The sequence below is a fragment of the Notamacropus eugenii genome, chromosome 2 (assembly GCF_028372415.1).
Source record: "Notamacropus eugenii isolate mMacEug1 chromosome 2, mMacEug1.pri_v2, whole genome shotgun sequence".
Lineage (NCBI taxonomy): Eukaryota > Metazoa > Chordata > Mammalia > Diprotodontia > Macropodidae > Notamacropus > Notamacropus eugenii.
The window spans coordinates 280,580,524-280,608,079 of NC_092873.1; the positions used below are offsets into that span (position 1 = coordinate 280,580,524).

Sequence of the window (27,556 nt, forward strand, 5' to 3'; positions counted from 1 at the left end):
ATCAACAGTGACCATAATCCTCTTCAAAAAAACCCCCCAAACTGGGTGGTAATCAGTGGTGTCTTTCTTTGTGTTTCTGTGTATTTCTTCTCTCTCTGTCTCTCTTTCTGTCTTCTCTATGTCTCTTTCTTCTCTCTGGCTCTGTCTCTGCCTCTCCAAACAACTTCATAATTATTCAGCTTGTACATTCATTCTGAAAGCTTTACTGGCCAGTCATCTGACTCTGTTGACCTCAGTTTATTGTTTTAGATTACCAGTCCTTTAAGGGATGGAGGAAGGGAAGAGATTTTTGTTGGGTGGGTGGAGAGAGCAGGAGGGAAACATTCATATTTTTGGCCCTTGGGAGTCTCTATTAAAGAGCCAAGCAAGACACCCTGGGCGATCAGCAATTGAAGCCTGTTGTCTCATGAAGTAGCAGGTAAGGCTGCAGATAGGATGGATCCTTTGCTTTGAAGAAGGTGAAGTAGGGCAAGTAGTTAAAGTTGTTTAAATGCCCACTGTGTACAGACTCTGTTCTCTTGAAATGAGTTGCTTCTGTGTATATAATTTGATACAATTCAGTGTTTTGAAATTGATTTCAGGCTTGTTGACAGCTAAGTATTTGTGCTGAAATCCAGGAGCACGAACAGAACTGCTTGCTCTTGTTCCTAAATGTCCCTGGTCATGCCTGTCTTGCCTCTGACCTTGCTGTCAGAATTCTGTGCAGGGAATCAAGAGTCTTTACACCATTATATATGATGAATCACTCGCTATAAGTTCAGTTTTTCTGTAGAAATCTCTGTTATCTTTGTTTAGGAAGTTTTCTATGGCATTAATGATGTATATAACATTTTTTTTGGTGGTAAGAGACACCTCTAAGTGCACCTTGTGGACTTGAATGGATAAAATCACTTCAACTCTGAATTTCTCTTTTCTCATTTGTAAAACAGGGTTAATAAGACGTGAAGTACCTACTTCTCCTCGCAAGATTGTTTTAAGACTCAAATGAAATAACATATGTGAAGTATTTTGCAAAGTTTCTGACTGCTTACAATATTTTCTCCTTGACATGGGAGCTATGGAATTTGACTATAATATTGCTAAGAATTTTCATTTTGTGATATCTTTCAGGAGGCAATTGATGGATTATTTCAATTTCTATTTTACCCTCTGATGCTAGAATATCAGGGCAGTTTTCCTTCATAATTTCTTGAAAGATGATGTCTAGGCCCTTATTTTGATCATGGCTTTCAGTTCAATAATTTTTAAATTCTATCTCTTGCATCTATTTTCCAGATAAGTTGTTTTTCAAGGGAGATATTTTCCATTGTCTTTTTCTCCTTGTGATTTTCTTTTACAGTTCCTTGATTTCTCATAATGTCATTTGCTCAGTTCTAATTTTTAAGTTTTTTACTTTCTTCAGAGAGTTTTTGAACCTACTCTTCCATTTGGCCAATTCTACTTTTTAAGAAGGTATTTTCTTCACTGAATTTTTGGACCTTTTTTTCCATATGGTCATTTCTATTTTATGAGGCCCTCTCTTTCTTGGCTTTTTGTATCTCTTTTACCATTTGGCCTCCTCTGTTTTTTAAGGTTATCATTTTCTTCAGTATTTTTTTGTGTCTCCTTTAATAAACCATTGACTTGTTTTTCATGATTTTCTTGCATCACTCTCATTTTTCTTCACAATTTTTTCTCTGCCTCTCTTATTTGATTTTCAAAATCCTTTTTTGAGCTCTTCCATGGCCTGAAGCCAATTCACTTTTCTTGGAGGCTTTGGATGTAGGAGCTTTGACTGTTATCTTCTTCTGAGTTTGTGCTTTGATTTTCCTTGTCCTCAGTAACTTTCTATGGTCAGAATTTTTTTCTGTACTTTGCTCATGTTCCCATTCTATTACTTGACTTTTAACTCTTTGTTAAAGTATAACTCTGCTTCCAGGGTGGAGGGTGCAGTGTCCCACACTTCAGTGGTTTTATGTAGCTATTTTCAGAGACATTTCTAAGGACCTGTAAGTTTTCAGTTCTTCCAGGGTGTTATGATCTAATGAGAGGTTTTTACTCCTCTCCTGGTCTGTGCTTTTGTCTATGAGTGACCACTAGCATTCTTTTCTGCCCTGAAACTGTGAAGTTGGTCACCACTGCACTGTGGCTACAACCTCTGGTTGTAGTTCTCCTCCTTGCACTGGGAGTGCACCCAGGACTGTGACTCAGATCTTAGTATGGGCAAAGTAACAGAGTCCTGCCTTAGTGTTAGCAAGGAGACTCCTGTAATCTCCTTCTGACCTTGACCCTCTTATGGTCTGTGGGCTGAGAGCTTTGGAAGCTTCCAATACTACCACTCTGAGGCCTGCTTCTGGGTTTGCTGGGGCCTGGGCTGTGCTGACGTGGACTTTGCTCCATTCTTACCCAATGTGACAGACCTTTTCTACTGACTTTCTAAGTTGTCTTTGGCATCTGTGAGCTGTGAGGCCTGGATACCACCACTGCTGCCACTGATTGAATCTGCCCAAGGCCTGTTCCTGGTTTGCTGGGACTGGGGCTGTGCTGATGTGTCCTGTGTCCCACTCTCACCCAGGTGTGATAAACCTTTCCTACTGACCTTCTAAGTTGTCTTGGGCTGGAAAACTCTTTCACTCTGATTTTTTATGGGCTCTGCCATTCTAGAAATTGTTTAGTGTCATTATTTACAGGTATTTGGAGAGGTTTGGGGAAGAGCTCAGCAGAGGCCCTGCCTTTACTCCCCCATCTTGTCTTTTTCTCAATCATTTTGCAAACTTCAATAGCACTATGCATATAAAATATTATAAAGTCAGTATTAATTGGAATACTAACTGTTATAGAGTATGATGTACATGTTGTATCCTGTACTTAGATTGAAAGCTGCATAGCAACAGAGGCTATTTTCCATTTTATTCTGTTGAAATCCTTAGCATAGTGCTTGGCACATAGGAGGCACTTAATAAATGTTTGTTGATAGGTGGATTGATGACGTAAGTAGACGGTAAGCCCATTGAGAATAGTTTGAGTTTGAGTTTGAGTTTTTGTCTTCATATCCTGAGCATCTAGTAGAGTGCCTAGCACACAGTAAGAACTCAAAAAATTAATTGAAGAGGTGAAGTTTGGCAGAATAGAGAACGTGCTAGATTTAGAACTCTGAAGACTAAACTTTATATCCTGCTTCTGTCACTACCACTTGTTTGACCATGGGCAAATCACTTAATCTCTCTGGGCTTTAGTTTCTTGATCTATAAAATAAGGTAGTTAGATTAGAATCCCTTTCAACTCAAATTCTGTGATCCTAATGGACAGAAATGGTTCTATTTTTTTAAGTAATATAGGAAAATCTAATAATTAAGGTAGAAGGGATGGAACCTCTTTGCCCCTCCTTCAACAGCCTGGAGATCCTATGCTCCTGGGGGTTCACCATGTTGGTGAGCAGACACTGGATTGGTTTTAGCATGATAGCAGCTCAGAACCCACAAACTCAGGCAATCCCCCATCTTCAGACTTCCACAGCCCACAGATGCCAAAGACAACTTAGAAAGTCAGTAGAAAATGTCTGTCACACTTGAGTGAGAGTAGAGCACAGTCCACCTTAGCACAGCCCAGACCCCAGCAAACAGGGAACAAGTCTCAGAGTGACTGAATCAGCGGTAGCAATGGCTGCTTCCAGATCTCTCAGCCCACAGATCATAAGGTCAGAAGGAGATTATAGGAGTCTCCTTGCTAGCACTGGGAGCACAGGTATATGCCACCACGCCTGACTATGTAGTGTGTATTTAGTAATAAATAACTAGTTGTGCAATGTCTTGGCATCTATCTGCCCCAGAGATTGCAGGTCTAGAGACAAGAACATCTGAGTTTGACTACTTATTTAGACACTTGCTGTGTCATCCTGGACAAGTCATTTATCTCCTAGCAGACTAAATTTTCTAATCTGTAAAATGAGAATAATAAAAGGACTTAACTCACAGAGTTGTGAGGATCAAATGAGATAATATATAAAGTATTTCACAAGTATTTAAGGGACTATAAAAATGATAGTTATTATCATTATCATTATTGTTTTATTAGAATGCAATTTCAAATTCTTTAAGTGTGCTGACCCTTGTTGGTTCCCCCCCCCCCCAAACCCCTTGGATGGGATTTCCCTCTCAATTTCCCCTTCATTTCTTTAAAAGAGTTCCCTTTTCCCTTTTATCAAGGTGGCATGCTATGGTTTAAGTTGTGCTAGATCTGAGATCAGAGCAATTATATATGAATCCTGGCTCTGTCACTTTTTGACTCTGTGATCTTGGGCAAGTCAGTCAACCTCTGGCATCTCAGTTTCCTCATCTGAAACTATCAGATCCCCAAGCTGGGCCATCTTTATCTTCCTTACCTAAGGATACATTAGAGGGTGACAATCCTTTATTAAAAAGTCTATGACAGTTAAAAATGAGAGGGGAACTTGATTTAGAGTGAGAAGATCATATATATTCTGGTGCAGGTACTACCCCTTACTGCTGGCATGACCTGGGGCAGTCATTTAACCTCTATTGTTAAATTTCTTGATTTCTTCATCTAGAAACAGAGGGGGTTGGAGCTCAAATGACTTGAATGTCCCTTCTTTTCTATTCTAGCTAAAGAGACCATGGCTTAACTGTTTCAAAAAAGCTTATTGTGGTTAATCAAAAACTGTGAAGAATAAAAAAAAATATAGAAGAAGTATCTAGAGTCAGTGTGGGACACCTGTGACCTTAAGGACACATGCTTGTGGCTAAACAAAATCAAACAGCGTAGTGTAGAAACAACGAGTCACAACTGCAACAATGAGGCAAGTTGTCTAGAGACAAAAAGTCCATTCATAAGAGTGCTTCATGTCAGGGCCTGTTGGTGTTTTCTCGAGCTCAGGGACCATCAATTCCAGAAAGAGAGTGCAAAGGCTTGTTGTTGTGTCAAGCTCAAGGCACAACTTGCTTGCTGAGCTTGAACTGGAAAATAGGGTATCTTCTAACATGTTGACATTTTTCCTGTTTCCCCAAAGGGAGGGGTTCTCTAAGAACTCCTACCCTTATGGACAATAAAGGGGAGATAGGCATAAGCCAAGATGCCATAAGAGACCCGTTGGACCAGGACAAGCATTTTTATCCCGGGATATCAGTTTCTTGAGGGGACCTATTGGGGAAGTGTGTCTCAGTTATCCTTGCTAGGCATTGTAGCAAAAGAAAATGCCAAGGTGCTTGAATCGGGGCCTTGGTGGCTAGGCATATAAAAAAGGGAAGAGGAAAAAAGAAACCTAGAGCAGTATACTCAACCCTTGTCCAGAATCTTGGGACAGCTGTCTCACCTGGATGGTGGCTGCTTCTGGGTCCATACTAGACAAACTTGAGGTCTCCAGAAGATTCTGCCATACAGTCAGGAGCAGGCACTTTCTTCAGATGATTGAGGAGTACACACCAACAAATTTTACAGGTGTGGAATTAGTCAGAAGAACCTGGTAGGGACTCTTAGAAGACATACGAGTTGAAAATAGTGAGAAAATTCCTTTTATCAAACTATTTTCTGGTCAGCATAATGTAGGTCCTTGGTTAAGGATCTCTAAGCAGCACATGGAGATGGTCTAGTTTCCTAGTCATAAAAGAGTGGGTTCAAACAATGCAATAAAGATTTCTCACAATTCCCATAATTGTCTAATTACATTTTCGGGTATAAATCAAACTACTTGGAGAGTTCACGATGAACTAGTTTTAAGAAGGGAGCTTTAATCATACTAACCTATTCTTAATGTCTATTTAACCAGCACATTTTGAGTCCTAGATGTCTCATGTAGTTACCTGGTCCCTAGATATCTTTTCTTGGACAATATGCTTACTTTCAGGACAGCACTCAAAGGGGCTCTGCTTCTCTGGTTCTAAATCTAGAGGTTCCTAGAAAATTCTGACATAATATAATTTAGCACAATCACTTCAAGTTGGTTCTCTAATTTTTAAACTTCAGAGTATTTCAGTTTATATTCCATTTGCTGTTTCTACCTTACCTAAATCCTGTACCTGATAAAAGAGTCTTTTAAAAATATATGAGAGCCCACTCATTACCTGAGCTCTTCTGCTTTTTAAAATTATCAGACAGATACTTTATTAATGTGAAAATAATTTCACTTTCCTTATAATTATTCATATAATTTATGGGTAAAATCTTAATCCAGTCTTGAGAATTTATTACTAAAACATACTCAAAGCCTGAATTTCCATGATAGATAAATGTGGAAGCCAATCATATAATCCTGTTGCCTTCTCAAAATTAACTATTTCATTTATTTAGAAAACTTATACATTACATCTTTGTCTACTTTATCTAATCATTCCACCCTTAGAAGGATGCCACAGACATAGTTTAAAATTGTAAGATATTCCTACTTGCATCCTATTATAACAACTCAGAAATGTTCTAGTATCAAGCTATTATTTAATATTTAGTATCGTACTTACAAAACTTCTTGGTTATAGAAATTTGTTGTAAAAAGAAAAAGAGGAATATAGTTATAACAATGTATATCATAACAGAAGGGAAAATTCCCTTAGCTCTGTTTGATTCCAGTCATGAGTCATATTTGGTAGCCAATCATGTCACAAGATGTTAACAGCAAGACTTAGGATTAGCCTGGTGGGAATTTTCTTTTTCAAAAAGGAAATAACACAATGGAGTAACAGTAAGGAGGCTCCTACCTAGACTGTATCCAAAGTCATCCCCCAAATCTCCCCAGGCACAGACATCCACTTTTAGGAATTCCCATACTATAGTACAGGCCACTTTCTACTATTGGCTTCATGACAATTCAGACAATTCTCCCTGCAATTAAATCTTTCAAGGTAACAGAATCTACCTAGACAGTTAACGGAGATATTTTACATTTTGCAAAGACATAAACACAGACAAAACAACAAGACATATACCAACAGAATGTTGTAGACAGAGGCACACAGTTACAGAGGCATGCAGTATCAACTTTATAGAAGAGGTAAGCAGAGGGACTAGAGACATGCAGCTACAATGTTACAGGAGTATACCGATAAAACAAAGTACGAAGTATCTAATACTCTCTACATAAGAAAAATACTAATTCCTTAAAGGTTATCTGTGGTTTTGGTCCTGGGAAATTTTATGGACTATTTTCACCTGTTGAGTTTATGCTACTTGTAATCTTTTTCAGATTACAAACAAGTCTGTGCTCCAAGCAGGCATGCAAATTAATTAATTAATTATGAATTAATCCAGGCATTATTCAAATTAATATTTGCTAATTTCTTTCTTATAGGAGTATAAACCATTTCTGAGAGGAGGGTCAACGACTTCAAAGCAAAATGCGGCTCTTGCTATTGCTTTCAGTCTTTGATGTCTGCTGGGCACAGTACGATCCCCGTACCAAATGTGGTCGAACATCTATTGTCCACTTATTTGAATGGCGCTGGGATGACATTGCTCTTGAATGTGAACGTTACCTAGCTCCCAATGGCTTTGGGGGAGTTCAGGTATGTGCACTCCAAAATTTCTCTGATATTCATGTTCTTAGCACATTAAATACATTTTAATTTATACCTGTAACTTCAAAGAAAACAGGATAAGTTGAAGGGGTTGGACTAGATGATCTCGAGAGACACCTCAGAACTAGGCAGTGCAGTGGGTCAGGAAGACCTGAGTTCAAATCCAGCCTCAGACACTAGGTGTCTGACTATGGACAAATTCTTTAACCTCTGTGTGCCTCACTTTCCTCATTAGTAGAGTGGGGATAATAATAGCAGCTTTTGTGATTACCAGTCTCCCACTGTTGTTGTAAGAATAAAATGAGTTAATATTTATGAAGTGATATGCAAATTTTTAAATGGAATATATGTGCTAGCTATTATTATTAATTCCTATCTTAACAAGCAGTGTAGTACGGAAGGAAAACCACTGGTTTTTGTTTGGTCATGTCTGACACCTCATGATCTCATGACACCCCATTTCTGGTTTTCTGTGTGTTTTTGGTCAAAAATATTGGAGTGTTTTTCATTTTTTTTCTCCAGCTCATTTTACAGATTGGGAACTGAGGCAAGCAAGGTTAAGTGACCTGCCCAGGGTAATACAGCCAGTAAGTGTCTGAGGCCAGATTTGAACTCAGGGAGATGATTCTTCCTGATTTCTGGTCCAGGGCTCTATGCACTCTGCCACCTAGGTGCCCTGAAAGCGCTGGGCTTCGGGTTAAAGGATCTGAGTTAAAATTCTCGTTCTGCTATTTACTACCTTTGCAGCCTTGGCCAAGTCACCTTAAAACTTTGTCTCAGGTTCCTCATTGTAGGTGGTTGGATGGGATGACCTTTATTTTCCCTCTCAGCTCTAAATCTGATTCTACAAGTTAATGTATGGGAAATGACCTTTAAGAACAGTTAAGGTACTATGCAAATAAGCATTTCTACCAAAGCAATTCATTGATCCCTTATTTAAATCTTTAATATCATATCACAACTAATTGCGTACATGGTTTTTGAAACATTTCTAAATATAACACAAAATATGGTATATGTGTGACTATCTCCTTCACCTTTCCAAAATGTAGGTCTCACCTCCAAATGAGAATGCAGTGATCAATAACCCTCTAAGACCTTGGTGGGAAAGATATCAACCAGTTAGCTACAAGATATGCTCACGGTCTGGAAGTGAAGATGAATTCAGAGCGATGGTGAAGAGATGCAACGATGTTGGAGTAAGTGGATAAAAAAAGTTATTTAAGTCAAGGGTTCTTCTTCTGGGGTCCACAAATCCCCAAGAGATCTGAAGATAAATTCCAGAGGTCCATGATCTTTGGATGTCATACAATAATGTCTTTATTTTCACTAAACTCTAAGTGAAATTTAGAGTTTCCTTTGGTTATTTAAAAATATCATTCAAAGAAGGGGTCTGTTTGTTTCACAATACTATCTAAGGGATCATTGACACAATAAAGTTTAAAAACCCCTGCTGGATGGTTCAGGAGATTTCATTAATAACTTTCTCTGCCTCATTCATGCTTCCTCCATCTAAATTGTGATTACTGTGATGGCACTTGCATTGATCTCCATACGATCTCATGCTATTGGAGATTTATTCCAGTAGAACAGATTTGACCCCCATCTATGTCTCCCTATCCTATACAACTCTTGTCTCTATCCTATAACTCTTCTACCTACTTAAAACACACATACTTACATACATGTGCATACCCTGTAGTTCAAAGTTATTAGCTATCTAAAAGTCATCTTTTCTAAATCATCCTTTTGACTTCATTTATGTACCAGAGAGAATGTAAGTCAAAGAAATATGATGGTAGTACAGTTGATCTGTGCTTTTCTGAGGAAAAAAGCTAGTTGAACTATTAAAAAGTGCATAGTTTCAAAGGCTACCCACAGCTCCAAATAAAACTAAATGTTGCTCGTCAGTTCTTGAATTTTCATTCATTATTCTTACCATGTAATACACTAACGAATACATGATGCTATTGGTTCAAATGATGTACTATTCACCAGAATTTATAATCTAACTTCTGGTGATAAACTTGTTTCATATACAGATGTGATGGCAATGAGCTCATGACATAATAAATCTTTCCTCTTTGAAACCTTTTATTCTCTTAACAAACTTCTTGACAGGCAGCTCAATGGACTGTAATAATGTTTTAAAGATGTTCGTTAGAGGGGGGGCTCTCATGCAGGCAGCAAACACACTACAGCACACATGTCTGCAACATATAATCAATTTAGTCAGTTTAGCCAAACTAATTTAAAGAAGCAATTGGTTCATTTCCATTGACCAGTGAGTTCAGTCAACACAGATGGATTGGTTGTATGTGGGTATAAACATGTTCTTATGAAAGAAAAGCAAAATATGTTTAATGTGTTCTCTTGGGAAATAGTTCTGGGGAAGATGCATTTGAGAAAAGGAGAATATTAGCTCATTGAAGTTAGGATTATTTGGTTTGTCTTTGAATTTCCAGCGCCTCTCCTTAAAGTGTACCTGGATGGGTATTTTTTATATTATAAACGGAAGAAAGAAGAATATATTAAATTAGGTTCATTGCCTGATTTAATATCCAAGGTTCTAGTTTTTAAAAGAAATCAGGGATCTTGTCAAGCATTTATTACTATGTGATATGTCCTTGACATCTGGTGATGAAGGGAGCTGGACCCAGAGTCAAAAAGACCTGAATTAAAATCTGACCTCAGATAATTACTGTCTGTGTGACTCTGGGCAAGTCTCTTACCCACTGTCTGCCTCAATTTCCTCATATGTGAAATGGGACTAATAATAGCAACTACTTCCCAGGTTTCTTGTGAGGATTTAATGAGATAATAAATGTAAAGTCCTTAGTACAGTGCCTGGATTATAATAAGTGCAATATAATTGTTAGCTTTTCATAATTATTATTATCCTACTAGTTTCATTTAGTTTCATATCTCCTGTTTGCCCTATTCTTCTGGTGTTCCAGTGTAGGTCTTTTGTGAGAGGCAATATGGCATGATGGGAAAAATGCTGGGTTTGTAATCATATATTTGTTTTTGACCCTTAAGTGCTTTCTTCTAACCAGATGACCCTGGACAGATCACTTATCCTCCTTAGGGTTTAGTTTTCTTGTCGGTAAAATATAGATAATACTGTTTGCCCTGCTTGCTTCATAGGGGTTTGAAAGGATCATATAAGACAATACATGTGAATGGACTTGTAAACTGTAATGCTTAATACAAATGTAAGTTGTTATTCTTATGAGTGACTAAGAATGTGGGGAGAAAGTGACATTTCCCCCCCTTAATGAGTCCTCCCTTCTTTTTCATACTAAAACAGCATTTAAAAAATATCAAAGCAAAACTGTTCACCACAATGATCCTGTGTGATAGTACAGGCAACACCCTGTACCTGTAGTATGCTCCCAGGATAAAATTGGTTAGTACAATGAATCACTATTTAGTTTTGCTTCTGTCTTCTTTTGGTTTCTATCGTTATAATCATTCTGTATAATCCTCTTCTTTTTTCTGTTTACTATACTCTCGAATAGTCCCCCTATTTATTTGCAACTGGGGACCACTGATTTTCAGGCCCAGCCTGATTTATTTAAGGTCCATAGATGAAAGACAAAGTTTCATGGCTTAATTATAAAACACTAGGAGGACAGATTTATAAGTAATTGAAAGAGATGTTGTCTAACTACATTAGCATTCACTATAATTCATTAAACGATGTAGAGAAGTAGCATTCTGAGGTAGGAGTGCAAAACATGTTGGAGTCAGTAGTCCTTTCAGTGATGCTCCATCTGCTAATCTCAAACACAAACATTATTTTTGCAGGTGAACATTTATGTGGATGCTGTAGTGAATCACATGTGTGGGAAGGATGTGAGTGCTGGAACAAGTAGCACCTGTGGAAGTTACTACAATCCTGGATCAAGAGACTTTCCTGCTGTTCCATACTCTGGCTGGGATTTTAATGATGGTAAATGTCAGACCAGCAGTGGGGAAATTGAAAACTACAATGATGCTAATCAGGTAAATTTTTAGTGATTACCAACTAACTGTTTATGGATTATCTGAACCCAAGTGTTCTCCCCTGCCTGGCTTCCCTAGCTGACTTGCGAAATTCCATATTCCTACCCTCTGCTGCCTACATGGTTTGCTTTCATGAATATCAACGTCCCCCTCTCCTGAACTGTTGCAACAATCTCCTAATTGGTCACCTGCTTCCAGTCTTTCCAGTATTTAATCCATATTCCATGCAGCTGCCAAAGTGATGTTTCTCAGTCACAGGTCTGACCATGTCATTCACTTGTCTATGATGTGTTAGTGACTCCTTATTGCCTCTGGGATCCAATATAAATCTTTCTTTTGGCATTTAAAGCTCTTTCCCATTTGTCTCCATCCTATCATTCCAAACTGTTAATGTACCTTGCTGTTATTCACTCTATGTTCCAGCCACATTGATTGGCTTGCTATACCTTGTATCGGATATTTTCTTTCCAAATGTTTGTTTCTGTCTGGCATGCTTTTCCTTTTAATTTCTCATCTTGGGTTTCTAGTTGCCTTCTAGATTTAGCTCAAGTACTATCTCTTAAATGAAATCTGTCCTGGTCCCTCCAGTTTTTAGTGTTTTCACACGTGCTTTCCTTCAGTGATATATGTACATGTTTTATTGCCCCAATGACAGGTAAGTTCCCTATGGACTATTTTGTCTTTAGCTGGTAGCACAATGCCTCACATATAGGAAATTCTTAAGAAATACTAATTGGGGATAGCTAGTAGTGCAGTGTAAAGAGCACCAGTCCTGGAATCAGGAGGACTTCATTCAGTTTAAATTCAGCCTCACAATCTTCATAGCTAGACTCCTGGGAATCAAGATGGTGGAGCAAGCAGTAAATTGCTTTGACTGTCTCTTTTTGACCTCTAAAAACCCCACAAAATAGCACCCCAGGAAAAATTCTGGAATAGCAGAGACAATGGAAAGACAGAGAGAAGCAGTCTTTTTTCCTGGGAAATTTTGGAGGATCACCATGAAAGGTCTGCCACACTAGAGTAAAAAGGGTAGTGGGCACAGTCCAGGATGGGAAGCATACCAGTATGCCAGCAGTGAGTCCCACCTCAGCCAACAAGTGGGAGATCCTGAGCCCCAGGGTGGTGGATCAGGCAAATGTCAATACCAGGATTCCCATGTGCCTTATCATAGCCAGGGTAACTGGTGGACTGCAGTTTAGAGAACCACCACATGCTTAGTGCACCCTGGGAGGGCAGGCATCCTCCAGCAGCTGAATGTTCACATGCTTCAGGGCAGCCCCAGGAAGGCAGGTGCCCTTCAGTAGCCAGACCTCAACATGCTTCAGTTTAGCCCTGGGGAAATGCTGAAAATACTCACCTGGCCTAAGCACAAGCCCAATACCACGACTAGGACCCTGGCTCAGCACCTAGAGCTTCCAGTTGCCATCACCTAAGGCCCTAGTACACAAGGCCAGTGACCAGACCCATGTCCTCAGCAAAGAAATCTTGGAATAGTGCCCTTCCCCTCCCCCACCCTTCCTCCCATGCTCCCATCAGGAGAGCTCAACTTTAAAAGCCAGGGAACAGTCAAACAAAATGTGCAAATAGCAGAAAAGAACACTGACCTTAGAGAGTTATGGTGACAGGGAAGATTAAAACAAACTCAGATGAGGACAACATTGTCAATATACCTAAATATGAAACCTCAAAAGGAAATATGAATTAATCCCAAAACTAAAAAGCTTTCTTGGAAGAGCTCAAGAAAGATTTTAAAATTCAAATAAGGGAGGTAAAAGCAAATATCATGGAATAACTGTCAGGATTATACAGGACCTAGCAGCTTCTACATTAAAGAATGGGAGGGCTTGGAATATGCTATTCCATAAGGCAAAGGAGCTTGGAGTGCAATCAAACTACCCAAAAATATTGAGTATAATCTTTCAGGGGAGGAGATGGACATTCAGTGAAATAGGGGAATTTCAAATGTTCCTAATGGAAAAGCCAGAGTTCAACAGAAAATTCGATCTTCAAATAAAAGACTCAAGAGAAGAATAAAAACTTAAAACAGGAAAGAAAAACAAATGTTATTCAATAAGGTTAAACTCTTTTACATCCCTACATGGGAACATGATAACTGTAATTCTTGAGAACTGTATCTTTAGTATGACATTTAGAAAGGGTATATATACACAGAGGGTGTGAGTATAAGTTGACTTTGATACTTATGTGCATTGTAACTTAGGTGTTTAAAATGATCACTTCAAAACTGAGAGCCAGAGATGCTGCTGCCCATGTATCACATATATCATGATTATTTCTACAGGTTAGAGACTGCCGTTTGTCTGGGCTTCTTGATCTTGCCCTGGAGAAAGATTACGTGCGTTCCACAATTGCTGCCTATTTGAACCACCTGATTTCCATTGGTGTGGCAGGGTTCAGAATTGATGCTTCCAAACATATGTGGCCTGGAGACATGAAGGCATTTCTGGATAAACTGAACAACTTAAACACATCCTGGTTCCCTGAAGGATCCAGACCATTCATTTACCAGGAGGTACTAAGATAAAATGTGTGTAAATGCTGGGGCCAGGGGTGGAGTGACAGGGTATACATGCAATGATTTTATTTATTGTGAAAAAAATTATAAATTTGATTAAATATGTTCTTTCTATAGGCTAGACCAATTATGTATTTCATTCTGGTTATACAATCATTGGTTATATTTTCACAGGGTAAAAATAAAAATTGCCTAGATAATTTGATGCTTTTTAAGAGTATCCCCTCAAGGATGGAAAAATGCAAATCATCTCTTAAAATTAAATATTTGAATATTTTCATAGCATATAATAGAGTTGTTGGCATAAAATGCTAATACGATGACTGAAGTATTTTGAGAGTTTCTATGCAATGTCATATTGTTTTTCTGATTTCTACTAGGTAATTGATCTTGGTGGTGAGGCAATTCATAGCAGTGACTACTTTGGAAATGGTCGTGTTACAGAATTCAAATATGGTGCAAAACTCGGCACAGTTATTCGCAAGTGGGATGGAGAAAAGATGGCTTATTTAAAGTAAATGAAAAAAGGAGTTCACCTTTGGACTACTGCTCAATGAAACCTTCAATTGAGTTGCGACAATTTTTAGGCATTTGTTTATTTGTTTCCAGTGTAAACTAGGATAGTTCTACATTAATATCAATTAAGAATTTTATTATACATAGATGTAAATTTGAAAATAGGCACTTTTAGACCCCTAAGCATCACTAGGTTTTAATTCAGTCATGATGGGATGGAACTATATTTGGTTAATGCTTTTTTAATAATGTGCTAAAACCACATGAATACAATTATTTAAAAATCACTGGGATAGAAAAATAACATGTTGGAGGCTTCCTATGATATCCCTTGTTTTAAAATAGATTATACAATACTCTTTTCCTATACAGAGTTTCACACAGAATATAAATACTACATAAGTACCTAACATATATAGGCCCCAATAGAGTTTCAACTTAACTCTGGAATGTTAGAGCTAAAAGAAACCTTAGGAAGTCAAATTCATTTTACAGATATGGAAATTAAGACCCAGAATGATGAGGTGACTCATTCGAGGTTAAGTTGTTAATATGTGATTAATTCAGAACTGGATCTCAGTTCTTCTGACTCTAAGTCAAATTCTCTCTTCAATATACTATGGGAATTCTGGATAAAGGTTTCTGTTTATTTATGTTAAGGAATACTCTACAGGGAGAGAAGACCAGGAACAACCTGTGAGCCATAAGTAAAACACTCCTTATTTCTTTGTACAGGAACTGGGGAGAAGGTTGGTCCTTTATGCCTTCAGACAAAGCACTTGTCTTTGTGGATAATCATGACAACCAGAGGGGCCATGGAGCTGGAGGAGCTTCCATTCTCACCTTCTGGGATGCCAGGTAAATGGCAGCATCCTCTACCTTTCTTTTTGTTCTTACTAGTGGTCTCCAAAATTACCTTCTTCTCTTTGATGGCGGTGCTTTATAACTTCCAGATTGTACAAAATGGCAGTTGGATTTATGCTTGCTCATCCTTATGGATTTCCACGAGTTATGTCAAGCTTCAAGTGGCCAAGATATTTTGAGAATGGAAAGGTATTTTAAATTTCGAAATTTAGCAAGTAACTACTGCACAAAGAATCATGTGGGGAGGCATTGGGGAATGATATAATCAATCAACAATCATTTGATCCATAAGCATTGGTTGTTTACTATATGCCTACTATGCTAGGTTTCAGGGACATGAAGCGGTACCAAAAACTAAATAAGGAATAGATCTTCTCCTTATTGAAGTCACAATCAGTTGTCAAGATACAATGAATATACAGCTAATAATACAATGAAATTGTATTCAACAAGTGTAAGAAAAAGAGAGCCAAATCAAGTTCTTTGTGAGGTATAAGGCAGAAGAAAGTTTGTAACTTACTGGAAGAGCCAAGGAAGGCTTCGTGATGGAGGTGACATTTCAACTGAGCTTTCAATGTTAATGGGGACAGGAATGGATTCCAGATATAGTGACTACCATTGAATTCTGTGCCTAAGACAGAGTGTTGAAAGTATTTGGGGGATGTCAATTAGTGCAGTTTGGCTAAAATCTAGATTATGTGGTAGAGACTTGTAGGAGATAAGATTGGAAAGATATATTGGTTTTAGATTGTAAAGGTTCTGAATAAATGGGCTAAGAAGTTTAATTTTGTTCAGTAGGCAACAGGAAGTTACTGATGAGTTTTGAGCAGATGACAAAGTCTGTGAATAGGACCATATATTTAGAGTCAAAAGAGACTTTATAGGTCATCTGATTTTCAGTTGAGGATATTTTGCTCCAGAGTGATTTGTCCAGTTTCACGTGAGTAGGAAATAGTAGAAGTTAGGACTCAAATCCAGCAGTAGGAGAAGGGAGGAGGAAGAACCAAATAAATGAAATCACTGATACTCATGTCTCTGTTTTGACAAATTAAGGATGTTAATGATTGGGTTGGACCACCCAATGACAATGGAACGATTAAACAAGTAACTATCAATGCAGACACTACTTGTGGCAATGACTGGGTTTGTGAACACCGCTGGCGTCAAATAAGGTAGGAGAGCTTAATTTTACCTGTTGGACAACATTCTCTCAACAACAGATACACAGATGTCCCAAAAATTTAGTGCAGTATTAAACTTTAGTATCTTGACACTACACCAAGACTTTGGGTGTGTATGTGACAACACACACACACACACACACACACACACACACATTCTCACAAAGGGGTGAGAAAGAGAAGAATCAGAATACTCAAATCAAATACATTTGCCAATATTTTGTGTATTTTGTTTACAGGAATATGGTTATTTTCCGTAATGTAGTTAATGGCCAGAGTTTAACAAATTGGTGGGATAATGGAAGTAACCAGATAGCTTTTGGCAGAGGAAATAAAGGATTCATTGTATTTAACAATGATGACTGGTAAGTAGCAGTGAATTTTTTAAAAGTTTCATTTAAATGTATGCTTGACTGGTCTTTATTTTTCTTACTCCTGAATCTTTTATTAATAGTCATAAAGAATACTTATAAGGATTAGAATAGATTTTGCCAAGTAAAGAGAGAGAGAGGAAAGAGAAGGAAAGAAGATGAAAGGAAAGAGAAAAAAAAACTCTGAAATCAAGACTTCATGAAGTACATTCACAAATCACTTCTAACTTGAAGGAATTCCTTCTTTTAGCCTGTCTGTGTACTTCACATTGTGTTTGAAAACAACAAAGGGAGTATTAATAAAGAATACGTTACTATCCATCTTCTATTTCCACTACTGAAAGAATTCCCATATTTTTTAGCAAGTTTTGGGTTTTATATTTTTTATTAAAATTTCTGAACTTACCAATTACTTTTCTATTAAATGTTTTATTAATGTCTTTTGTTTTTACATTTTTATCATTTCTTAATATTTCCATCCTGTAGAACTATCCCTTGTAACAACAACAATCACAACCACAATACACAGTTAAGAAAAACAAACTGTGTCCATGACCAGTACAACAAATGTCTTGGACAATAGATGCAGTATCACATACGGTGGCTCCTCACCTGTCTACATAGAGATGGGAAATGACTCGGATTGCTCATTAAAATTATTCATGGTGTGTCTTGCTTTTAGAGTTCTTTTCATTTACATGATTATAATAATGATATTTATAATTCTGTTTTCCTTACTCTATATCACTTCATGTAAGTTTCCCATGGTTCTTGAAATTTTTCATTCATGTCATTTCTTATGGCTCTTTGGTACTCTATTTTACCCATATGACAAAATTTGTTCAGCTATTCTCCAGTGGATGTGAATTTACTTTGTTTTCAGTTTTTTGTTACTACAAAAAGGGCTTCCATGAATATTTTGACATATTCGAATTTTTTCTTTTTAATCTTAGGCCTCCTTGGGGCAATTACTCACGAGTGAAGTCTCAGGACCAGAAAGTATAAACAGTGTAGTCATTTTTTTCACACAATTCCACATTGTTTTCCACGATGGCTAGAAAAATTCCCAGCTCCATTAACAGTATTAGCATACTTATCTCCAATATAGAATTTTTCTGTTTTTTGTTACCTTTGTTCCATTTTTCTGGATTTCAGATGAAACCTTAAAATGATATTATTTTGTATTTTTCTTTTTATTAGTAATCCAGAGCAATCTTTGCTTAGTTTGTAATACTTCCTTTGATAACTACTTGTTTATGTTCCTTTGCCTACTTCCACTGTGGAATGGTTCTTGGTTTAAAATTCTCTAAATATATAGGATAGCATATTTCTCTTTGGAATAACTCCAAAGATTTTCTCAAGTTCATGATTTCTCTTTTTTAATTTCAGTTCCATTAGTTTTATTTATGCATAAACATTCCAATTTACTCTAATTTATTTTTTTTATTTTGTTCTGTCCCTTATGTCTTGTTTGGTTGAGAGTTTTCTCCCTAACCATTATTTCGAAAGTATTTTCTTTCTTTCTCTTCCATTTAAAAGAAAAAGAAAATTTAAGTAATTATTATAGTGGGGATTCCTTTCATATATCAATTGTACTAAAATGTCTACTGGCCTTCCTCCCAATTCTCAAAATCTATGATTCTTTTTTGTTTCTTTTATAAGTTGCCTTTTATATTCATCCTTTGAAACCTGTAGTAGTACATGATAAAAGGTGCTTTTCTAAATTTATTTTTGGCTAAAATTTGTCCCAGTTTCCCCAGCAATTCTTGTTTAACTTTCCTGAAGTAGTTTATCTGACTGGTAAAACCCTGTGTTACAGAGTTAGATTGTTCTTCATTCCCACTCACTCTATTCCATTGATCTACTTTTCTATTTTTTATACCCTATTAAATGGTACTGATGATTACTACTTGATAATATAGTTTGATGTGTGGAAGTATCATTTCTACCTTTTTTTCATCATTTTTTTTGAGACTGTAGATGCAAGGAAAATATTTGCATATATATAGCTTTGGAAGAATTTGGTTAATAGGTGACACTTTGGTTGGGGGTAATGGTGGTGGTGATTAGCCCTGATACGGGAAGGATAGTAAGTAAGCATGAGAAATTCATGATTTCTTTACAGGTATAAAATGTGTTCATGATTTTGAAAAACCTCTGTATAAATCTTGAACTCTAAAGTGAAGCAGAGAGAAGTAGGAGATCTACTGAATTTTGAGTCAGGGGATCTGGTTTTGAAATCTTGGCTCAGTTACTATGTGACCTTGGTCAAATTACTTAATGGTTAGGAATTATGTAGCAAGTTAAGATTTATATATAAAACACTTTACACATATTGATTCATTGATATACCTAGAAACCTTTAAGGTTGTTGCTATTATTATTTGCATTTTGTAGATGAGGAAACTGAGGCACAGAGCAGTTAAATGATTCTCCTAGGGACACACAGTATTCAGCGCCTATGTCAGAATTTGAAAGTAGATCGTCCTTACTCCGTCATACTTTCTATGCACTGTACCACCTACCTTAATATCTCAGCCTCAGTTTCTTGATTGAACAAATGAATGGATTTAGCTAAATGACCTCAAAAGACACTACTTGTTCTGATTTATTGTCCTCAATGAAAAACTGTTTCTAATGCTGACAAGTGACCCCAAACCCTTGTGTATGTTCCAGTTGTGCATGTTTAAGAAGGCAACAGATCTGTTGAACAGGTAGCAAATACTGAGGGAATCAGGATGCATCATCATCATCATGCTAATAGTAACCTTGGTATCTGACATTTCAGTGCAATAAGGTATATGAAGCTTTATATGCATTATCTTATTAGATTAGAGGAAAAGGGAGGAAATCAAAAGAAATTAATATAGGATTAGTACTGATGCACTATATAAAATGAGTAGGGAGGGATTAAAAAAGGAAATGGTAGTGATTAGTGTGGGAGTAACACCAGGTAGGGTTGGGAAGTACTGTCTTTTATTTCTTTTTTAAGTTTTGAGAAATATACCCTGAGTAAAAAGATCTTCCAACTTACTTTCCAACATCTCACAACTCTTATTTAGAGTGAGTAGAGTGGCAGCAGTAATTTACAAGGGCATATAAAACTTTTGCAGTCCTCTGGCCACGGGTTATATCTCAGCATTTTGGATCCTTTAACAATATTGTAGCAATGAACCTGCCATACCTGCAACTGAGTCTTCCACCTCCAACATTTAGTCTCCCAGTCTACTTACTGAAATATCAGAATCAAAAGTTAACCAAGTGTACTGCCTTGTTAAAAATTTGCAGCTGTTTGTCTTTCTAATTCATATCTTCCATGTACCGTGACATCAAAGTACATTGACACTGGATGACTTTATAACTCAATCACTGAAGCACGAGATGATTTTTTTTAGCTTTCAGTCCAACACAATTTTACTTCCTCAAGGAAAGGTTAAAAACGATCAAATTTAAATTATTGAAAGTGAGTAGACTTTCCCGAACGGAAAAAAAAAAACCAAACCCAGAACTAGTGCATAGATTTGAAATGTTTTCATTTATCAAAAAAAGAACACAATGAAAATTGATTGTAGATACAAATTTGCTGAAGTCTCCATTCCTGTTCAAATCTTTACCTTCAAGCACTCACTGCTGACTGAGAAGTTCTGCCATCTCCGGTAGTGAATAAGGATTCTTTAGCAATTTGAAGACTGCCCAGATTCATTAGAGCCATTTTCAGTCTGGATCCTCTTCATTTTTAGGATTTTTACTTATGGAACAGACTTACTTGTAATCTAAGCATCTAGAGTGGTCATGATTGTATATTTTTCACTTGTATATTGTTTGCCTTTTTTTTACAGGGCATTGAATTCTAATCTGCAAACTGGTCTTCCTGCTGGAACCTATTGTGATGTCATTTCTGGAGATAAAAGCGATAACGACTGTACAGGAATTCAAGTCCATGTTGGCAATGATGGTCGTGCTTACTTTAGTATTTGCAACTCTGCTGAAGACCCATTCATTGCCATCCACGTGAATGCTAAATTATAGTAAATTACTGGATAAATAGCATTTCCAGAAGCAATAAGCAAAATCAAATCCCATAATGATCAATTTTCTTTTCTTAGATACACAGTGGAACTAAAAATGTGAAAATCTTTGCTCTATAAATTTTTAAAATACTGTCAAAATAAACCTAATATCTTGACATTTAAAGAATATTTTATGTAATAATTAGAATGTAATGATGATATCCTCTATTAGATCCAATTAAAAGTGAGGTGGAGAGAACAGCAAAAATGTTTGTGTGTTTTATTATGAATCCTCAGTCTTCTGTTTTTCTTCCTCATTAATAGAAAAATCAGACTTTATTCTGTTTGTTTCATTTCAAGGACCAATTTAATGGGAACAAAATGCATCAAAATACTTTGCATATTCAGCTTCAAAAGAATATTACTACAATTAATAGGAAGAATGATTCTGCTTTTAATGAAATACTATTTAAGTTTATGGATATCACCTAAATGGAATTATAAAATCCTTATTCAACATTTGAATTTTTTCCAAGTGGTCTTTTAGCTCCTGCTTATTTCTTTCAGTAATATATTAGATCTCACTTCCACATTGGAGTCATGTGTAAATTTAATAACTATGCCTTCTTTGTTTTAGATGTACTAAGTCTAATAATAATAGCTAACATTATTTAAAATTTTAAGGTTTGAAGAACAACTTTGCAAATTTTATCCTTCTAATAATCTTTGAATTAGATGATATTATTATCCTTATTTTGCAGATGAGAAAACTGATACAAATGGAAGTTAAGGGACTTGCCAAGAGTCACACAGCTAATAATTATCTGAAATCAAGTTTGAACTCATTCCCTCTTGCCTTTAAGCCCTTAATTCCATCCAATGTGCCACCTAACTGCCTAAAACACATTATTCAATAGAACATGGTAGAAAATAGTCAATAATATCAAAAAATATATCTCTAAAATGTGACATGAACAGTCAGCCTCAGAACCCTCCATGGTTGATAGTAGTGTGATATTATCTCTTCTATTTTACAAATGAGGCAAGTGGGGTTTTTAGAATGGATCTAGTTTTAAGGAGGGCCAGATAGCTTGCACAGTGGATAGAGCACTGGGCCTGGAGTCAGTAAGAGTCATCTTTTAGAGTTCTAATCTGGCCTCACATTAGCAGTGTGACCCTGACAAGTCACTTAACCCTGTTTGCTTCAGTTTTCTAATATGTAAAATGAGCTGGAGAATGAGACATTTATTGGAATTTATGGAATATAGCCAAAATAATACTTAGGGGAAAAACTGTATCTCTAATTGCTTATGTCAGTAAAGCAGAGAAAAAACAGATCAATGAAGGCCATGGAACTAAAAAAAAAAAAAAACTAGAAAAAGAACAAATTAAAAACCCCCAATTAAAAAACAAATAGGAAATTCTGAAAATCAAAGAAGAAATTGATAAGACTGAAAGAGAATTATTGAACTACTAAAACTAGAAACATTTTATGGAGAAATTCTTGAATAATTCATATTAGAAAAAGAAATTGATCAAGGCATTAATGAACTTCCTAAGAATATATCTCAAGGATCAGATGGATTGACAAACAAATTCTACCAAATATTTAAAAAAACAATCACAAGAGTATACAAATTATTTAGAAAAATTAGTGGAGTCCTATCAAATTCCTTTTATTATGCAAATAAGGCACTTCTACGCAAACCAGGAAGAGCCAAAACAGAGAAAGAAACATATATTTCGATTTCCCTAATGAATACTGATGTATAAATTTTAAATACAACACTAGAAAAAAAGATATGGCAACATATCACAAGAATCATACACTATGATCAAGTGAATTTATACTAGGACCACAGAACTGGTTCAATATTACAAAAACTGTCAGCATAATTGACCATATCAATAACAAAATCAACAGAAATCATAAGATTATCTCAATAGATGCAGAAAAAGCTTCTGACCAAATACAGGACCCATTCCAATTAAATACACTAGAGAATATAGGAGTAAATAGAGCTTATCATAAAATGATAAATAATATTTATCTAAAATTATTGGCAAGTGCAAGCCTGGGAGCAGCAACCTCACATATAATTCAGAACTTTTGCATCCTGACCAGCTATCCCCCCAGATACTCTCCAAAATGTCATGAACTTTCAAGGAGCAGCTTATCTTGAATGTCCTAAAGGAAGACCAGGTTCGCCAGAACAAGATCACTATTGTTGGGGTTGGTGCAGTTGGCGTGGCATGTGCCATTAGTATCTTAACAAAGGAATTGGCTGATGACTTGCCCTAGTTGATGTACTAGAAGACAAAGTAAAGGGAAAGATGATGGTTCTCCAACATGGCAGACTTTTCCTCAAAAGGCCAAAGATTGTTTCTGGCAAAGATTACAGTGTGTCTGCAAACTCAAAACTGGTCATTGTTACGACTGGGGCACATCAACAGGAGGGAGAAACTCATCTTAATTTGGTCTAGCATAATGTGAATATCTTTAAATTCATCTTTCCCAATATTGTTAAATACAGCCCTAATTGCAAGCTGCTTATTGTTTCCAGTCCAGTGGATATTTTGACATATGTGGCCTGGAAGCTAAGTGGCTTTCCTAAAAATCATGTTATTGGAAGTGGTTGCAATCTGGATTCTGCCCATTTCCATTATCTACTGGGGGAGATACTTGGTGTCCATTCTTCAAGTTGTCATGGATGGGTCCTTGGGGAACATGGAGACTCCAGTGTTCCTGTGTGGAGTGATGTGAATCTTGCTGGTGCGTCTCTAAAGAACTTTCATCCCTTTTTGGGAACTGATACTGTTGCAGAGAATTGGAAAGATGTTCATAAACAGATGGTTGAAAGTGCTTATGAGGTAATCAAACTGAAGGGCTATACTTCCTGGGCTATTAGCTTGTCTGTGGCATATCTGGCACAGAGCATTATGAAGAATCTTAGGAGAGTGTATCCAATTTCCATCATGATTAAGGGCCTATATGACATTAATGAGGATGTCTTTCTTAGTGTCCCATGTGTCTTGGAGCAGAATGGCATTTCAGATGTGGTGAAGGTCAACCTGAATCCAGAGGAGGAGAGCTGTTTAAAGAAGAGCACAGATACTCTGGGGAATCCAGAAGGAGCTGCAATTTTAAAACCTTTGAATGTGCTACTATAAAGAGAACATGACAGGGGTTGAGGGGTTATATATGATTCGCTTTTCAGATAGACCAAATCCTTCCTCTGATTAGTGACTAAACACCAGAAACATAAAACCTGTGAACACACACTCTAGTTTCTTCCTAAAGTCAGAAATAGGGAATAGAACCCTGTTGTAGTTAACATATGATGCTAGATATGACTTGTATAATCTCAGTGGTTGGTATCTAGCAGAGCCAGTGACCCACAGGTATATAAACTACCTACTTTGTATGTAGATGCTACAGGTTCCCTTAGGTCCAGAAGACAACACTCCTGGATACAAAACACCATACAGTAGTAATTCTTTATTGATGCATTGATTACCTTTGTGCTCCACTCCAGTAGGGCACTACAGCATGGCCCCCATGTATCACCTTTGTAGAGGACCTGTTTTTGTCTGCCTACATATTTATATACATATATATATATAATATCAATAGTTGTAAATTTCCATATTATATAAAAAGATTTGTATACATACAACAATGCAACCAATTCTTCAAATGTCATACTAACCCTAAATATGGAATAAACAGCAAAAAAAGTTATTGGCAAGCTTCATCTTTAATAAAGATAAACTAGAAACCTTCCTAACACAAAATCAGGGGTGAAGTAAGAATGGTCATTATCACCTCTATTATTTAATATTTTGCTAGAAATGTTAGTTTTAGCAATAGGAAAGAAAAAGAAACTGATGGATTTTGAATAGGCCATGGAGAAACAAGACTATAACTTTGCAGATGATATAGTATACTTAGAAAAACCTAGAGAATCAACTAAAACACTTATTGAAATTATTAACAACTTTAGTCAAGCTTCAGGATACAAAATAAACTCACACAATTCATCAACTTTTCCATATATAACCAACAAATTCCAGCAACACAAGATAGAAGGAGAAATTCCATTTAAAATAACTGTAGACAATATAAAATACTTGGACTGTACCTGCCAAGAAAAACTCAGGAACACAACTATAAAACACTTTTTACACAAATAAGTCAGATCTAAACAACTGGAAAAATACTAATTGTTCATGGATAGGCTGAGCCAATATGATAAAAATTACAATTCAATCTAAATTAATCTAAAGTGCCATACCAATCAAACTAGGAAAAATTATTTTACAGAGTTAGAAAAAACAATGACAGAATTCATCTGAAATTACAAGAGCTTGAGGACATCAAGGCAATCAATGAAAAAAATGCAAAGGTAGTCAATCTGTGAAAAAATCTCAAACTGTATTATAAAGTGGAAATTATCAAACAATATGTTACAGACTAAAAAATAAAGTAACTCTAATTCATTGCTGGTGGAGTTGTAAACTGTCCAACCATTCTGGAGAGAATTTGAAAGTATTTCTAAAGGGTTATAAAAGTATGCAACACTTTAATTCAGCAATGCCAACCACTACTAGATCTGTATCCCAAGAAATAATAATAAAGGGAAAATAAGGACCCACTTGTACAAAAATATTTGTAGCAGCTCCTTGTGGTGGCAAAGATTTGAAAATTGAGGAGATGCCCATCAAGTGGGGAATGGCTTTTCAAGTTGTGATATATAAATTCAATTATACTACTATGCTATTATGCTATAAGAAATGATGAGTACACAAATTTCAGAAAAATCCTGGAAAAACTTGCATGAATTGTTGCTGAATGAAGTTATCAGAATTAGGAGAACATTTTACATAGTAACAGCATCATTGTGTGATGATAAAGTATGATATACCTTGCTCTTTTCAGCAATGCAATGATCCAAGACAATTCCAAAAGATTTGTGATGGAAAATATTAACCACATGCAGAGAAAGAACTATGCAGTTTGAATGCAGATCTAATCACACTATTTTCACTTTTTTTTGTTTTTTCTTTTTCATGGTTTTTTCCTTTTTGCTCTGATTCTTCTTTCACAACATGACTAATAATATAGAAATGCGTGTGTGTGTTATTTAATATGATTGCACATGAATAACCTATATCATATTGCCTACTTTCTTGGGGATGTAGGTGGGGAGGAGAGGGAAGGAAAAATTGGAACTAATACTTTATCAAATATGAATCATCTTTGAAAATCATCATTACATGTAATTAAAAAAAATAAAAGCTATTAGTAAAAGACAAAGAAACTGAGTGGAGATGAGATTTTTAGAGGGAATCTAGTTGCAAGAAGGTCCAGCTAGGTTGCAGAGTGAAGAGAATGCCAGACTTGGAGTTAGGAGGACTTGTCTTGGTGAGTTCAAATTTGACCTCAGTCACTTTACTAGCTCTGTGGCCGTGGCAAGTCACTTTGCCCTGTTTCCTTCAGTTTCCTTATCTATAAAATGAGCTATAGAAGAAAATGTCAAACCACTGTGGTTCTTTGCCAAGAAAAACTCAAATGGGGTCATGAAGAGTCCCACATCACTGAAACCATTGAACAAGAACAGGAAGTTGCAAGGAAAAGGATTCAACCAAACTCAACAAAGGTCGACAGAGCATAGAATCCTATGATCACAGATTTAGAGCTGGAAGAAATCTTAGAGGTCATCTACTCTGAAAGCAGCTCATTTGATTCAAAGTGTTATTCTTTTTCCATTATGTCACACTGCCTCTCAAAGTACTCTCTCTAATCTTGTTCATTTCTGTGGGCTCCCTTTTTGTTTGGAAACAGACCCTTTGATAAATCCAGATCAGAGCTCCTAAATCAGTGGTTTCCAAATTTTTGATGATGGTTTTTAGTAATTTTTTTTTTCTGAAAACAACCCATTGACCACTTATTTAATAAATTATATTTACAAATGCATATGTATGCACATATGTATGATTATTTGAACAATTATGTATACTACAAAACTTATTCAGAAATAGAAATAGAAAAAGGTTGAGAAAAAATGAAATAATATTTGATCTGAAGTGTTTATAGGCCTTGCTCTCCTGCAAACTAGCAGCTCCCTAGGCAAGTTAGCAGTTTGTGCAGTGCAGCAAAGCCCCACCCTAGTGACCTCACACCCAGCACAAGCCACCAGCAAGACCTTGATTCCATTGCCAACTAGTAGTGAAACCCCGTTCCAAGGCTGGCCAACAGCAAAATACCTCCCTTAGGGCTTACTAGCAGAGAGATTTTGTTTCCTTAGTAACCCACCCCCCTTTTCTGGGGCAAACCAGCAACAATATCCCTGCTACAAGGCCAGTCAAGGGAAAGTCAGCAGTAATAGCCAAAGCCCCATAAAAAAAGCTTGGGAGAATGCAGGAGCAGAGCACAACTTTCACATCAAAATCCCGTCAGAAAAAAAAGGTAGAAAAAAAACGAGCAAAAGAATGAAAAAAGAGTTTGACTATAGAAAGTTCTGTGATGATAGGGAGGATAAAGACATAAACTTAGAAGAGAACAATA

At 36.5% G+C, this 27,556-nt stretch overlaps 1 protein-coding gene and 1 pseudogene across 2 annotated transcripts; both read left to right on the forward strand.

Moving 5' to 3' along the window:
- The first annotated feature begins 304 nt into the window (after positions 1–304).
- Positions 305–21,247, forward strand: LOC140527315 (alpha-amylase 1B-like). 2 transcript variants are annotated; one of them, XM_072644157.1, is made up of 11 exons: positions 305–418; positions 7,277–7,490; positions 8,555–8,701; positions 11,313–11,510; positions 13,813–14,043; positions 14,427–14,560; positions 15,298–15,420; positions 15,516–15,615; positions 16,480–16,598; positions 16,847–16,972; positions 20,818–21,247. In XM_072644157.1, the coding sequence occupies exons 2-11, from the start codon at positions 7,323–7,325 to the stop codon at positions 21,005–21,007; spliced, it is 1,536 nt and encodes a 511-aa protein (XP_072500258.1). In that variant the 5' UTR covers positions 305–418; positions 7,277–7,322; the 3' UTR covers positions 21,008–21,247. The 2 variants fall into 2 exon arrangements, with proteins under 2 accessions (XP_072500258.1, XP_072500259.1); XM_072644158.1 differs by lacking the exon at positions 305–418 and adding an exon at positions 2,534–2,554.
- A 2,060-nt stretch (positions 21,248–23,307) lies between these two features.
- LOC140523894 (L-lactate dehydrogenase A chain pseudogene) lies at positions 23,308–24,136 on the forward strand (annotated as a pseudogene).
- The last annotated feature ends 3,420 nt before the right edge of the window (positions 24,137–27,556 follow it).

What these genes read in the sequence shown, in the direction of transcription:
- LOC140527315 (XM_072644157.1), top strand. Translation starts at nt 7,323, where the DNA reads ATGCGGCTCTTGCTATTGCTTTCAGTCTTTGATGTCTGCTGGGCACAG. An exon ending in CTCACCTTCTGGGATGCCAG is followed by an intron (nt 15,421 to 15,515) that starts GTAAATGGCAGC and finishes TATAACTTCCAG; the next exon opens with ATTGTACAAAATGGCAGTTG. An exon ending in CACCGCTGGCGTCAAATAAG is followed by an intron (nt 16,599 to 16,846) that starts GTAGGAGAGCTT and finishes TTTTGTTTACAG; the next exon opens with GAATATGGTTATTTTCCGTA.